This window comes from Trachurus trachurus (assembly GCF_905171665.1).
Source record: "Trachurus trachurus genome assembly, chromosome: 2".
Lineage (NCBI taxonomy): Eukaryota > Metazoa > Chordata > Actinopteri > Carangiformes > Carangidae > Trachurus > Trachurus trachurus.
In genome coordinates this window covers 483118-497975 of record NC_139914.1, presented here as the reverse complement: position 1 = coordinate 497975, position 14858 = coordinate 483118, and the positions used below count along the sequence as shown (strand labels likewise).

Below are 14858 nucleotides of genomic sequence, written 5' to 3'. Positions count from 1 at the left end.
AAATCGCACATTTCTGCAAAATATTTACTGTAGAAACACCAAAATCACACTGAAGCGTTCGGGAAGTCCTTGTGATGCTCACGGTCTGTGTTTTTTTCTGATAGGAGTTACCGTATTGTCACAGTAAGCCTAAATGTGAGACCAGTGCAGAGGCAGAAAATCGCTCTTTTTCTCCACGTTTCTGTCTGCCTCAGCCTGGGGGGCCCCTATCGTCATGGCAACCGCCTCAAGTTGCCGTGGTAACCTCTGAGCCTCAGGCCAGAGCTCGTTATGAGTATCTATAAACCATAAACCACTAAACCACTTTTTTCTGCTGAAAACAAATATATTTGGGTATGAAGTAGTGTTGTCGATTGGTTCTGGTCCATTTTAGTCAAAATATTTCACGCTCTCAACGCTCTGTTCACCGGCTGCTAGCTCCAGTGGCCGGCGGTGAAAGGGGCGGGACTTTAAGCAGCGCGGAAGATGTGTCCACTCAGGCGCTCTCAATTTCTCCCACTGTGAGACTCCCGGTCTGCAATTGGCTGCCGCTCCTCATTTGCATAAAGTTGAACTTCTCTCAACTTCTTATTTGACGCTCTTGCGCATCGACGCTCCCGACGCTCGTTGACACCTGTCGACACCAGTTTTCATTGAAAATGAATGACTTCTGGCCGCCGAAACGCTCCCGACGCTTTTGGTGTGAACGCACAGTAAGAGTGACTGCCCTCTATGGGTGGAAAAACGGCTATTACAATCAATTTTTTCTGTTGGCTGAGATGGGGGCCGATGACAATGAAGAGTGGAATCTAACGGCTCCTGGAGCCCCGCCCATAAACAAGCCTTTTTTTTTAAATTTACAGTTAGAGCATGTCGGCCAAAACTGAGGCATTTAGTTACTCTTTACTCACACTCACACCAACACACACACACACACACACACACACACACACACACACACACACACACACACACACACACACACACACACACACACACACACACACACACACACACAGGTCCCCAATAGCATTGACTTTTGGGCCACATGTGGCATTTAGCTGGCACCTCTGGCTGAAATGGGGTATGGCAAAATGTATGAGGGCCAAATCATAACCACATACACATTGCCATATTCAAATTTGGAGGGATTTTTTCTTCTGGTAGCTACATCCATTTAACTGAGGCACTTGGCCCAGGCAATAGAATATTCTTTTGGGCAGCATGTGGTATGTGACTGGCAAATGTGATATGGCAAAACACACAGGAGGGCCACATCCTGAACACTACGCTTTGCCATACCTTCAAAATTGGAGGGAATATCTCTTCTGGGGCAGTTCTGTAATAGGAGCACCTGGCCCTGTAACTGACAAAATGGCAAAACACATGAGGTCCACATCATAACCACGTTGGTTTTGCCATACATTCAAAATTGGAGGGACTGGCTGCTGCTTTGGGTAAGTGAATTTTAAACCTTTTACATTTTTGTTGAACTACTGATTAATGGCACACACTAGACCTACATCTTTAGAGCTGAAAGCTACAAGTTAGCGGAACTCTGTTTTAATTTAATAAAGCGTGTGTTTTGAAGCCCATGGTGGCAAGAGACAGGCTATGGCTGTGTTAGCAGCTTTGCTAACCCTGCTGCTTCTGGGATGAAAAAGCTTGATTTAAGTCACTCTAATGTCTGATTTATTTTATTTTGATTCACCTGAACTTCATACATAATGATTTTTTATTAACGTGTTAACGCAAAATGGTTTTAACGGCACAATTTTTTTTTTTTTTACTTTTACATTTTTTATTTAATTTAAAAAAAAACACGAAAAAAGAAAACGCACGATTTACGCTGTGACATTGGAACCTCGGCCGTCGCCGTCTTGTAATGTTACAGAAAACCTGCATATGTTTTTTTCTCCTCATGTTCCTACACTAGAGAAACTTGTTCTTCTTATCACCAAAGGAGGCTGCTCTCTCTCCCTGACAGCTGATTTTTAAATACCATGAATGGAAAGCATAACATCCAGATGTTTCTTATCCATTCATATTGCTGTGATTTCAAGCAAAAAAGAAAACAATGCGATTAATCGCGATTAACTCAGGAAATTTTGAGATTAATCGCGATTTAAAATTTTAATTGTTTGACAGCCCTCTTTCAAAATGTCCTGTGTTCTCAAGGTGCCGTAGACGAAACCCTGACTGCAGCTGTTTCAGACAAGGAGGTGGAGGTGATGGGAAACTGGGCCTTGGTGTGAAGAGAGACAAAAAATACAAGCTGAAACTGACAGTTAAGACAGACAGTTTTGATGCACAAATTAAACTTTCTTCATTTCTAATATTTCTACACTGTTCTTGTATTTTTGTACAGTATTGCCTATTTGATCAGATTTTTTCTGATTCTGTTTTTATATGGATGTAATTTCTACATGTTCTGAATCTGTACAGTTCATTGAAGGCAATTTTGAAGTATGAAAAAATACAATTTTAAAGGGAAACTTAATTTCTCATATTGATTTTGTGTGATTTAAGTGATCTATATAGGTATTGAACAACTTAATCAGTTCTGCTATTGCACTAAAATTATCATTTTTTATTTTTGGTGCCAGAATTGACCTGTCATTCTCTTCATAATGTGGGGCAGATGGAAGGTGTGTTATAGCCTAGATCTGATGAAAAAAAAAAAAAAGAGTACCAGTTTTATTCTGTCAACCATGTGTGGGCCACAATGATTCAACAGAACTGAGCCACGTATTCTGTATGTGACCCAGGCCATATAATTATTTGAATTTAGTTTAGGCCTACTACTGGTAGAGGCTAGGGCTAATATAATATATATACCATCATTCACTTCCAAAAGTGGGCCAGATGAAAGGTTTGGTGTATATTAGTTTAGGTTCTGGGTAAAATCTGGATTTTGGTCTGTCAGCCACATAAGAGCCAATAGGCTTTACCTGAACACAGCCATACAGGCAGGCCCTATGAGGCCCAGCTAAAGCCATATGTAGTTGGTACAGTTCTGGTAGAGGTCTGGTTATGTTATGGTTAAGCATTTTTGCTGTTTATTTGGGCCACATCCAAGCCAAGGGAACTTTGCTATTGGGGGTAGCTTCATGTGATTACAGTTACACACACACACACACGCCCGGCAGTAGCCCCCCCCCCGTGGAGTTTGCTGCTCTCTGCTGGTGAAACCATAACGCTACAGCTCAGGCTCTGTTTTATATGATTTTACACCACTTTATATGTGTGTGTATGTGTGTGTAGTAGTATACACGTGCATGTAGTTGTATCTACAAATCTTAAAGGCACAAGACATTTCTTTACAAATTAATTACCATGAAACTGATCAAAACATGTCATCGTTTGAGTCCCGCCCACTGTGTAAAAAAATATACATGTATTTATTGCGACGTTTCTTCAGGCAAAACCTGAAAAAATATAAATAAGTGAGTCACAAAAATGTGGGGCCACATTTAGAAATGTACGTTTATGAATCAAATATTTAAGTTATTCAATAGAAACTTCAGCTTTGACACCAAAACTGGTTTTATTCAGGAGTCGACGACAGAATGAAGCAGAAACACGACGACAAGAGCAGAAAAGGAGTTATTCAACAAAAAGTTTCTAGAACAGTGAGTCGTCATCGGCCTGCGACGACATGTTGTCATACGTCATCAGAGCGCGTCGCAGCAGCAGCAGGATTGCGTAGATGTGTGGAGTTGTGAGCTCGTGGTTTGGGTAACAAAGTTAATAAAATGTCGGTTTTCCACGACGAGGTGGAGATCGAGGACTTTGAATATGACGAAGACACCGAGATGTTTTACTTCCCGTGTCCGTGCGGAGACCGCTTCGCTATCAGCAAGGTGAGCTAGCAGCTAGCGGCTAGCGGCTAACACATGGCGTTGTTTTGGTTTGTAAACCTTTATTAAAACTAGTTCCATTAACACTGGAAGTTTAAAACACACAGAGAACAGAGCTGCGACACAACACTTCATGTAACACTAGACACACAACAACACAGCAGCTGAACACAGGAAAACACAACTTATCCCAAACGACTGGAGCATTTATGGAATTTCAGACACATGGAAAATTTACAACGTATCTGACTCATGTAGCTACTGGAGATTAGTTTTTAATTCTGAATTAGTTGTGGCTCCCTCCTTCTTTCCTCCCTTCTTTCCCTTATTCCTTCCTTCTTCTTCCTTGAACGAATCTGTTCCCTCCCTCCATCTTTCTTTCATTTCTTTCTTCTTTCCACAATCCCTTTTCCATCCCTTCCTTCCTTCCTTTTTGACCCAGTTGGCCCAATCTGTTCCCTCCCTCCTTCTATCCTTTCTTCCTTTTTTCTCCTTCCTTCTTTCCTCCCATCTTTCCCTTTGTCCTTCCTGCCTTCTTTCTTTCCTTGCTTCCTTCCCTTCGTCCTTCCTTCCTTGACCCAGGAGGGTTAAAATTGAAGAAACAACCAGACAAACATCCCATAATGAGATGAGTCCAGTGTGAATGTCTCCATAGAGACGGGAGATCAGCTCCGGATCCACCTGGGATCAGAGTAGAGGTGGATTATTGATTATTGATCCTGGAGGGATTTAAACATCTGGATGATTCAGATCCAGATTGAACCAGTTGAATCTGGATCTAAAACTACAACAACACATTCAGCTGACGTTGTTGTTGTTGTTGTTAACCGTGTGTGTGTGTGTGTGTGTGTGTGTGTGTGTGTGTGTGTGTGTGTGTGTGTGTGTGTGTGTGTGCGCGCAGGAGGAGCTGCAGAGCGGAGAGGAAGTGGCCACGTGTCCCAGCTGTTCACTGATCGTTAAAGTCATTTATGACAAGGTGAGTGAAGAAGAAGAAGAGACACCTGAGGGACAGAGACAGGTGCTGCCTTCAGGGACAGTACGGACACTCAGAGCTGTGTGTTCACCCTGTGTTTACACCTTCAGGGTGCAGTGATGGAAGAACAGTGTTATATGGCGTTAATAACGGCGCTACTTTTATCAATAATAGTAATCAATAAAGTTCCAGTTTCCTCCGTTACAACGTTACCGTTAGCGACAATAAAACGCTGCGTCACTTGACTCATGAAGTCCCGTCACTAAATAATAACACACCTGTTGTGTAGGACGTATAAACACATCTGATTCAGTTCATCAGCTGCTCAGAACAAAGCTTCACGTTACTGGGTTTCACTGTTAATCACAGTATTAAACACCACAATTATTTAATTGTAAATGATTGATTGTGTTTTGTTTTTTTGAGATTTTCGAGATGCAACAGTAGCACAACAAAGAAATAGTTTAAGATTTGAAACACAGGCACTGTTCAGTGAGTTTCTGCTGCCTGTCTAGAGATAGAGCAGAAGGCTCCAAGTGGAATTAGTTTGGAGAGTTTCAGCTCGGTCCTTACCCGGATAAAACAAGGGTTGAACAGGAACACAAAGTATAACAGCTGCTTGTTTTCTGCAATAAAACACACAAATAAGACGGTATCAAGCCTAAGAGAGCCTTATAAACTAAGATCAGCCAATGTGCATATCTGCGTGCACTCTAGTGTTGTCATGATACCAACATGTTGGTACTGGTATCGGTACCAACATGTTTTTCGATACTTTTCAATACTTTTCCAAATAAAAAGAGAACACAACAAATGTCGTTATTGGCTTTATTTTAATAGAAAATCTTAGAACTATAACATATGCATCAGTAAATAATCAGTAAATCAGTAAACAGTCACTGCTGCTGCAGGATTACATTTCCATTGATATTAATCTGAACTCTTCCTAAATTAAATCATTAGTGGTCTGTTCAAAAATGAACATCAACTTGTTTTCTTTGATTTATTTGAGGTCTGAAAACACTGCATCTTTTTTTTTCTTATTTTGACCAGTTGTAATTTTTGGGAGAAATTGTTATCAGTAGTTTATAGAATGAAACACAAACTCATTTTACTCAAACACACACCTATTGTTTCCTATACGTTCTGTTAATTCATCTCCGCGTCGCTCCTCCACTGTGTTCACTCACAGAGAGAGAGAGAGAGCATGTCAGTGATCCGCGGTAAAAAGGAAACTTATCAACCAGCAGTGTTTGCATTAATTAACGAGTCTGTGGCGGCCCGTCTCTCTCTCTCTCGCGTGCGGCACACACACACACACACACAAACACAGACACATGGACATCGTTTGTGACTCACTCACCTCGGCTCAAATTACAATGCGGCGACTTCACGCCGCGACGTCACCGCTGCCGGCGGCGCAAAATGAAAGTACCGGTCCCATCTAAGTGCAGTACGGTACCGTTTTAAATGCCTCAGTACCCCGGTACCAGTCTAGTACCCAACAACCCTAGTGCATCAAAGAAGTACAATTCACAATGGTGAGTGAGGCGACTACATCCTGTGACCAATCTCAGGGCCGAATGAAAAACAAAGACTGGAGACATTTAGAGGACACGTTAAAATACAGCAGGTCCCCATAGTCAAGAATAAATAGACCATGGAGAACTGGTTGAGGCTGGTTGAGTGTTTTATTAAAGAAGTGACTCTACAGTCGGTTAATAATGGAGTAACTCAGTAGTAACTACAACTGATTACTGATAGTGTCTGACCCCGGTGTGTGTGTGTGTGTGTGTGTGTGTGTGTGTGTGTTGCAGGAGCTGTTTGTCTGCGGTGAGGTCATCGAGGCTCCGCCCCCCTCCGACAGCAGGCTGCAGGTGGCCCAGTCCTGACCTCTGACCTCTGACCCCCCACACTGACTCCTCTTATTTATGCAAAGACACTTTATTTTGAAGGCACACAGGAAACGATGTCGTCATGGAGACGAGATGCATTTAAGGACCTGTAAAAAAAAAACCTGTTCAATCATGTTCATGTCCTTTCACAATAAAAGCCTGACTGACGATGAGTGAGTCTGTGAGTTCAACCACAAACTGGACCAGGACCAGGACTTGGACCAGGACCTGGTTCTGGTTTCAGTCACAGGAACAAAAACTGTTGTTGTCATGGTGACAGTGTCAGCGTCTCAGTGATGTCGTTTGGCTGCAGGAACAAACTTCACACCAGAGACGAAGGAAGACGACGACAACGTCCTGCTGAGAGACACACAGAGACACACAGGCCTGGACACACACACACACACACACACACACTCTGAGACACACAGAGACACACAGGCCTGGACACACACACACACACACACACACACACACACTCTGAGACACACAGAGACACACACACTCTGAGACACACACACACACGGTGTCAGTCGGTGGTGGAGGTTCGTCAGATCCACTGGTTTTGGGTTCCCAGGTTTACGCTCTGGTTGTGTGTGTATGTATGTGTGTGTGTGTCTCAGTGTGTGTTTTGTGTGTGTGTGTGTTTTCAGTGTGTGTCTGAGCCGTAGTGAAGGTCGAGCTGCTCTCAGATCAGCCTCGGCCTCAGGATGTTTTCTCACTTCCTGCTGAGTGTGAGGTCGACGCCCAGCTGCTCCACATCTGGATTTAGACTCAGCAGCTGATGATGAAGATGATGATGATGAAGCCCGGGGCCTTCGTCCCTCTGACCTTCACTCAGCTTTTATTCTGAAAGGCCAGACTGGTGCTGTGGTTCAGCAGCGTCTCTCCTTAGTTCCACCTCGCCGCCGTTTCTGCACGGACGCATTTTACTGCAGCGCAGCAAACCTTCCACAGGAGCAGAGCATGGAAGTGTTATATTATGGTATAGTTCTTAGATACCATGGAGCAGAGCAGAGGTTCTGCAGCTGTGGTTGAAACTTGAGTCGACTCCAGACTGTCACTGCAGTTCTGAATAGAGACGCTCATGATTAACCCTTAAAGTGATAGTTCACCCAAAATTCAAATTTCACTCATTATCTACTCGCCCTCATGTCGACTAAGAGCTGTGAGAATTTTCAGGGTCCTCCGTTCCTTCTCTGAGTTACGGGGGGGGTCCGTGCAACAGTATTTGTCCTTATACGTAATGGTTGTGAATGGATACCAACTTTCTTCGTCCAAAAAGACACACCAAAAAACATCCAAATACCTCCACACAGCTTGTCTGTAATGTCCGTCTTGTATTGAAGCCCCGACATGAGAAATTGTTCAGAAAAAAATTATATAAGTCTATATTTTAAGCTTGTTTGTAGCGGAAGCTCCCAGTGTCTCAGTTCACTGCTCTTCCTGTGACCGGCGGAACAATTTCTCATGTCGCGGCTTCAATACAAGAGGGACATTACAGACGAGCAGTATGGAGGTATTTGGATGTTTTTTGGTGTGTCTTTTTGGACGAAGAAAGTTGGTATCCATCGACAACCATTATATGGACAAATACTGCTGTGCGGACCCCCCTGTAACTCAGAGAAGGGACGGAGGACTGAAAATTCTCACAGCTCTTAGTCGACATGAGGGTGAGTAGATAATGAGTGAAATTTGAATTTTGGGTGAACTATCCCTTTAAAGGGATAGTTCAACATTTTGACAAATCGGCCCATTGTCATAATCCCTATAGTCATAGCAGTAGGTTCGTTACCTTTAATTGTCGGTGCAAGATATTTATAGAACGGCGGAGCAGAGCCGTGAGCTGCTCAGAGCTACGCTACGGAGGCTCATGGGATTTCTTGGTTTCCCTCATCAAACTCATCAAATACACAATCCAACAACTCCACAACGCTCTGGTGGACAAGTTGTGAGCTGCACATTCACCACGCTATGAGATAATAACACAACGTTACCACACAGAGTTGTTTTAGAGGGAAATACAGAGACTGTTGATGAAAAACTGTCCCTGAAGGCAACGTGCATCAGTGGTTTTACATGAATTTCCCTGTAATAGAGTAGCCTATAGAGTGTAATGTAATATAATATACTAGAGTGGCAGTCTGATGCTGTGACCTCATTGGTTGACCAGGTGTGTGTGTTTCTCACCTGCAGCACTCAGGAGGTGATGTCATAGTGATGTCACCGGACACAGGTGAGGAGCAGACCTGGTTGCTAAGCAACGGTCATTAGAGTCGATTATTAGAGTGATGATGTTTTTACTCCGGAGGCAAAAAAAAAGAAGTAAAAATAATCTCATTGGTCGAGTTCGTGTGAAAAATAAATGACAGCGTTTCATCGCTGCCGGCAACACACACACACACACACACACACACAGAAACCTGAGGATGGGAAACTCAGATCTATGTTACATGAGGAGGTCAGCTGTTTGACTGGAGGGAAACACACACACACACACACAGCTGTGCAGAGCCAGGACTGAGATGTCCGACGCTGCGTGAGGTCCCTGAAGGCTCCTCAAGCTGTCGCCTCCTGCAGCATCAGACCTGGACCAGCTGCCCCCCCTCTCTCACCGGGGGGGGGGGGGGGGGGGGGGGGGGGGGGGGGGGGGGGCTGGGCTGGGGGGTCATGTCGGGACAGGATCAATAAGTTAATCAGGTAATAATCAATAGATCAATAACTGAACCTGTCCTGTGTTTTCCTGACTGTCTCTGCTGCACCTGAACGCACCGTCAGGTTCTCCTCAGATGAAACTTGAGTAAATGTTTCTGCTGCTGCATGACGTCACTATGGAGACAGATGGTGTGTGTGTGTGTGTGTGTGTGTGTGTGTGTGTGTGTGTGTGTGTGTGTGTGTGTGTGTGTGTGTGTGTGTGTGTGTGTGTGTGTGTGTGTGTGTGTGTGTGTGTGGAGTATTTAACGCGCGGCGGAGCTTCAGTCCGGTCTGAGTTCAGAGAGAAGGATTACTGACACACTGAGGATGGAGCAGCGACCGGCAGGGTGAGACCAGGACCAGGACCAGGACCAGGACCAGGACCAGGACCAGGACCAGGAGTGTGAAGTTCTTCACTGTTCAGATTTTAGTTTATTTTCGGAGTCTCCAGCATGGTGGTCTGAGCTGCAGTGGTGCAGTAACGGAGTACTGTACTTGAGTACATATCCAGAGGATTTGTACTACTTGAGTATTAGGCAAGACAAGGCAGTTTTATTAGTATAGCGCGTTTTTACCACCAGTTTGTCTCAAAGGGCTTTACATCCCATAATAACATCCTCTGTCCTTAGACCCTCTCATCCACTGAGGAAAAACTCCATGGAAAACCCTTTAAACAGGGAAAACCAGGAGAAAGCTCAGGGTGAGCAACACATTTAGATTTCTCTGGTACTTCTTACTCTTACTTGAATACATTTCCAAGACAAATATTTGTACTTTTACTGGAGTTAATTAGTAGGAAGGCTGAAAAGTACTGGTTACTTTCAGGTCTTTTTCTAAAATCCTATTGGACACAAGCTGTGTTTGTCAGAGAAGGAAACCCTAACCCCTAAAAGCAGCACATCAGTGCAGCTGCTTTCAAAGAGTTCATTCTCACTAACAAGAGTTAAAAGCTCCTTACATTCATTTACAAACAATTAGAGTCATTCATTGATGTGAAGAATAAGACATTTACTCTGACTCTTACTTTTTAAAAGCAAGTACTTTTTTACTCTTACTGCAGTAACATGTGGACTGAGCTACTTTTACTTGTAACGGAGTAAATTTGGACCAGTAGTATTTGTACTCTTACTCAAGTACTGGGGTGGAGTACTCTGTCCATCTCTGGAGCTGGGGGAGAAGGTGAATAAGCAAAATTCAAATAAAGTAGAAAATGAAAAGGAAAGAATAAAACAAGTTTTTTTTTTTTTTTAAAGGAAAAAGACACATGTGTCCTTGTTCCTGTTAGGAAATACTTGTTATCACCTGTTGGCTCAGTCTGGTTCTTTCTGGACAGTTTCTCTTAGATCCTTAGGACTTAGTATTTTTTAAAGTTTCAGTGTTTTGGTTGTTTTGGTCTCTTTGCTGCGTCATGTTCTCCTTCAACGTTTCCTCCGCGCCGCTCGCCGCCGCGCTGCAGCTGCAGCAGCTGGAGCAGCAGGAGCGTCTGTCGCGCGGCGGACACCGCGTGGTGTCGGTGTTCCTGGGATCCATCATGGTCCTGGGTTTCCTCAACAACCTGCTGGTCCTGGTCCTGTTCTGCAGGTTCAAGTCCCTGCGGACCCCCGTCAACATGCTGCTGCTCAACATCAGCGTCAGCGACATGCTGGTCTGCGTCTGCGGCACCACGCTCAGCTTCGCCTCCAGCCTGCGCCGCCGCTGGCTGTACGGCCGCAGCGGCTGCATGTGGTACGGCTTCATCAACTCCTGCTTCGGTGAGTAGACCACATGCAGCCTGGACCTGGACTCTAGAGTCTAGAGTCTGCTCTGGTCTCTGGTCTGGTGTGAAGTCCTGAACAGGAAGTGGATCCTGAGGACCAGGTCTTGAGACCAGGCCCAGTTGTTCAAAAGTAATCTGATCGGATTTTGGATCAAATCTTCAAAATTGGTTGTTTCAAAACCAAAAACGGATTCTGAGATCGGATTAGATCACGTGATCCAGTCTTGGTTTTCATCTGGATCAAACCCTCAGTTTGTGTTGTTCAGAATCTTTCAGTAGGATCGGGAAAACTTTGATCCAGAACATCAGGATTATTCCGATCCCTGGTGGATTCAGGAACAAAATGTCATTTAGATTCAATTCAAACTGGTCAAATAAACAACATTCATCATGTCGTATATCTACATGATTTATATTTTTAAACCATAACAGTGATTAGTAAATAAAGTTCACTTTTGATTATTCTACAAATGAAAAACTTTTTCCCAAACTGAATTTTATGTGGTAATCTTGAAAAGAGGACCTTGGATCTGGATCAGACTGATCCAGTCCTACTTTGCTTTGAACAACTGGAATAAAAGTAAAACGTGATCCTGGATAGGAAAAAAAGGGATTTCAAAATCCAGACCATTTTTATCCAGATTACACCTTTTGAACAACTGGGTCCAGGTCTTGAGGTCCAGGTCTTGAGACCAGGTGGTGATTCCTCTGAGCCGCTGGAGCGAATCAGGTCGCAGCTGTGTGATGATGAATGACGGGAGGGGATTTAAAGGTCGGAGTTCAGGTCCAGGATCAGTTCTGCTCCGTGAGCCGGATCCGGATCTGGATCACCTGACTGAGCCGGTCCAGGACCCAGAGGTTTGATCTGGATGTTTCTTGTGTCTCCATCCAGGATCAATAATCAATAATCCATCTTTACTTTGATCCCAGTTGGATCTGGAGTTTGATCCAGAGTGTTAAAGGGACAGTCCAACTAAAACAACGTTGTGTTATCATCTCATAGTGTGGTGAATGTGCAGGTCACAACTTGTCCACCAGAGCGTTGTGGAGTTGTTGGATTGTGTATTTGATGAGTTTGATGAGGGAAACCAAGAAATCCCATGAGCCTCCGTAGCGTAGCTCTGAGCAGCTCACGGCTCTGCTCCGCCGTTCTAAAAATACCTTGCACTGACAATTAAAGGTAACAAACCTACTGCTATGACTATAGGGATTATGACAAGGGACCAATTTGATAAAATGTTGAACTATCCCTTTAAATAAATAAAAGAATCAAATACATTGTGAATATTTAGATTAACCCTTGGTGTCTCCTCAGGTATCGTGTCTCTGGTCTCGCTGTCCGTCCTGTCCTACGACCGCTACTCCACGCTGCTCGTCTACAACAAGCGCGCCCCAGACTACCGGCGCCCCCTGCTGGCGGTGGGGGGGTCGTGGCTGTACTCGGTGGCGTGGACGGTGCCGCCGCTGCTGGGCTGGAGCAGCTACGGGCCGGAGGGTGCCGGGACCAGCTGCTCCGTGACCTGGACGGACCGGACGCCGCTGTCCCACTCCTACATCGTGTGTCTGTTCGTCTTCTGCCTGGGGCTGCCCGTCCTCGTCATGGTCTACTGCTACGCACGCCTGCTGCACGCCGTCAGACAGGTGGCGCCCTCAACGCATCGCCTGATCTCTGCCTGTCTCTGCCCCGAGTTCTGTCTGTCAGGGCAGAAACACTATGACACCCTGACAGACAGAACTCAGGGACAAACAATACTACATCCTGACAGACAGAACACAGGGCTGAATAACACTACAGCCTGGCAGACAAAACACAGGGCTAAACTAAACAATACTTTGTAGGTTTAATCCTCAGTTATGTCTGTCAGGATGTCGTGCTGTTTCTTCCCCGAGCTCTGTCTGTCAGGGCAGAACAATATGACATCCTGACAGACATAACTCAGGGCAGAAACAACTCCACATCCTGATAGACAGAATGAATAGATAGAATGCCTTTTTTTATGCCTTGTATGCCTGAGGTCTGTCTGTCAGGGCAGAAACAACTCCACATCCTGACAGACAAATCTCTGGGCAAAACAACACGATATCCTGACAGACACAACTCAGGGCTAAACAATATGATGTTATATTTCTGCCTGTCAACATTATATTATATTGTTTAGCCCTGAGTTGTGTCTGACAGGATGTGGTGTTGTTTCTGCCCCAAGCGCTGTCTGTCAGGGCAGAAACTCTAGGACATCCTGACAGACAGCACTCAGGGTGAAGCAATGAGACACCGTATTGTCTGTCAGGATGTATTATTGTTTCTGCCCTGTGTTTTGTCTGTCAAGATGACGTATTGTTTCTGCCCTGTGTTTTGTCTGGCAGGATTATGTATTGTTTCTGCCCTGTGTTTTGTCTGTCAGGATGACGTGTTGTCTCTGCCCTGTGTTTTGTCTGTCAGGATGACATATTGTTTCTGCCCTGTGTTTTGTCTGTCAGGTGGGTCAAATCAGGCGGACGTCCGCCCGTCGCAGAGAGTTCCACATCCTCTTCATGGTCGTGACCACCGTGGCGTTCTACCTGTTCTGCTGGATGCCGTACGGCGTCGTGGCCATGTTGGCCACCTTCGGGCGGCCGGGACTCATCAGCCCCGTGGCGAGCGTGATCCCGTCGATCCTCGCCAAGAGCAGCACCGTCATCAACCCCGTCATCTACATCCTCATGAACAAACAGGTGACGCAGCAAACACAAACCGACGGGTTTTATTAGTTTGAGTAAAAACAAAAAAACTCACATTGATGTCATCGTTGTTGTTGTTGTGGTCGTGGTTGCCAGCGGTAACCGTCCTGTCTGTCCTCAGTTCTACCGCTGCTTCCTGGTTCTGATCAACTGTGAGCGCCACCTGGCGGAGAACGGCCACTCGCTGCCGTCCAAGTCCACCATGGTCCACCTCAACCGCCGCGTCCTGGACGGCGCCGCGCTAGGCCCCGCCCCCCCGGGCAGCGCCGCGCTAGGCCCCGCCCCTCCGGGCAGCACCGGACGACCACCGTGTGCGGTGACGGCGGTGGAGGCGGAGGGAACCAGCGGAGCGGCGTCTGATAGGACGGACCCGGCCGAGCCGCCGCCAGACGTCTCCTCGTGACCACGGCGACGAGGGGCGTGGCCAACACCTGCTGCGGTGTCTATGATGTCATGTTGGCTCCGCCCCCTCGAACTGTGCGGGGCCAGGGGGCGGGGCCAGTGTCTGGTTGTCATGGTTACTGAGTGTTGTTGATCCAGTGAATTCTTCATGTTTATTACATCACATTGATGACATCACAGCTCCGACCAGCCAGGTGAGGTCATCAGGGGGCGTGGCCTCACCGGGTCCAGATGTACTGAAGTCTGTCGCCATGGGAGACGAGCTTAGTGAGGAGGAGGAGACTGCTGGGGGCGGAGCCAGCGGCGGCGGCGGCAACGCTCGGACGGCGAGAACAGGTCGAAGACTGGACGCTACACACACACACACACACACACACACACGCCTGCTGTGATGTCATCGCTTCCTGTCGTTGTGAATCCAATAAAAATCAGTTTGTTCTTAAACTTGTTCGTCCTCTGTCGTCATGGTGACGAGACCTGGGACAGGTTGTAGGCGGAGCACAGCGCCGGGTCCCCGAGCAGCGGCGTGATGTCATCGATCGAACAGCGAGCGGGAGCTGAACCTGTGGGCGGTGCCAGAG

At 45.9% G+C, this 14858-nt stretch overlaps 2 protein-coding genes across 2 annotated transcripts; both read left to right on the top strand.

The window, feature by feature from the left end:
• Positions 1 to 3648: 3648 nt before the first annotated feature.
• Positions 3649 to 6828, top strand: dph3 (diphthamide biosynthesis 3). The gene is made up of 3 exons (XM_083992026.1): positions 3649 to 3842; positions 4741 to 4815; positions 6630 to 6828. The coding sequence occupies exons 1-3, from the start codon at positions 3735 to 3737 to the stop codon at positions 6702 to 6704; spliced, it is 258 nt and encodes an 85-aa protein (XP_083848152.1). The 5' UTR covers positions 3649 to 3734; the 3' UTR covers positions 6705 to 6828.
• A 3981-nt stretch (positions 6829 to 10809) lies between these two features.
• Positions 10810 to 14278, top strand: LOC310997639 (pinopsin-like; the record flags this gene model as incomplete). The annotated part of the gene is made up of 4 exons (XM_083987416.1): positions 10810 to 11152; positions 12473 to 12798; positions 13636 to 13869; positions 13997 to 14278. The coding sequence occupies 4 exons, from the start codon at positions 10810 to 10812 to the stop codon at positions 14276 to 14278; spliced, it is 1185 nt and encodes a 394-aa protein (XP_083843542.1).
• Between the last annotated feature and the right edge of the window lie 580 nt (positions 14279 to 14858).

Coding starts and splice junctions, on each gene's coding strand:
- dph3 (XM_083992026.1), top strand. CDS start 3,735: ATGTCGGTTTTCCACGACGAGGTGGAGATCGAGGACTTTGAATATGAC. Junction 3,843..4,740: donor ACCGCTTCGCTATCAGCAAG/GTGAGCTAGCAG, acceptor GTGTGCGCGCAG/GAGGAGCTGCAGAGCGGAGA. Junction 4,816..6,629: donor TTAAAGTCATTTATGACAAG/GTGAGTGAAGAA, acceptor TGTGTGTTGCAG/GAGCTGTTTGTCTGCGGTGA.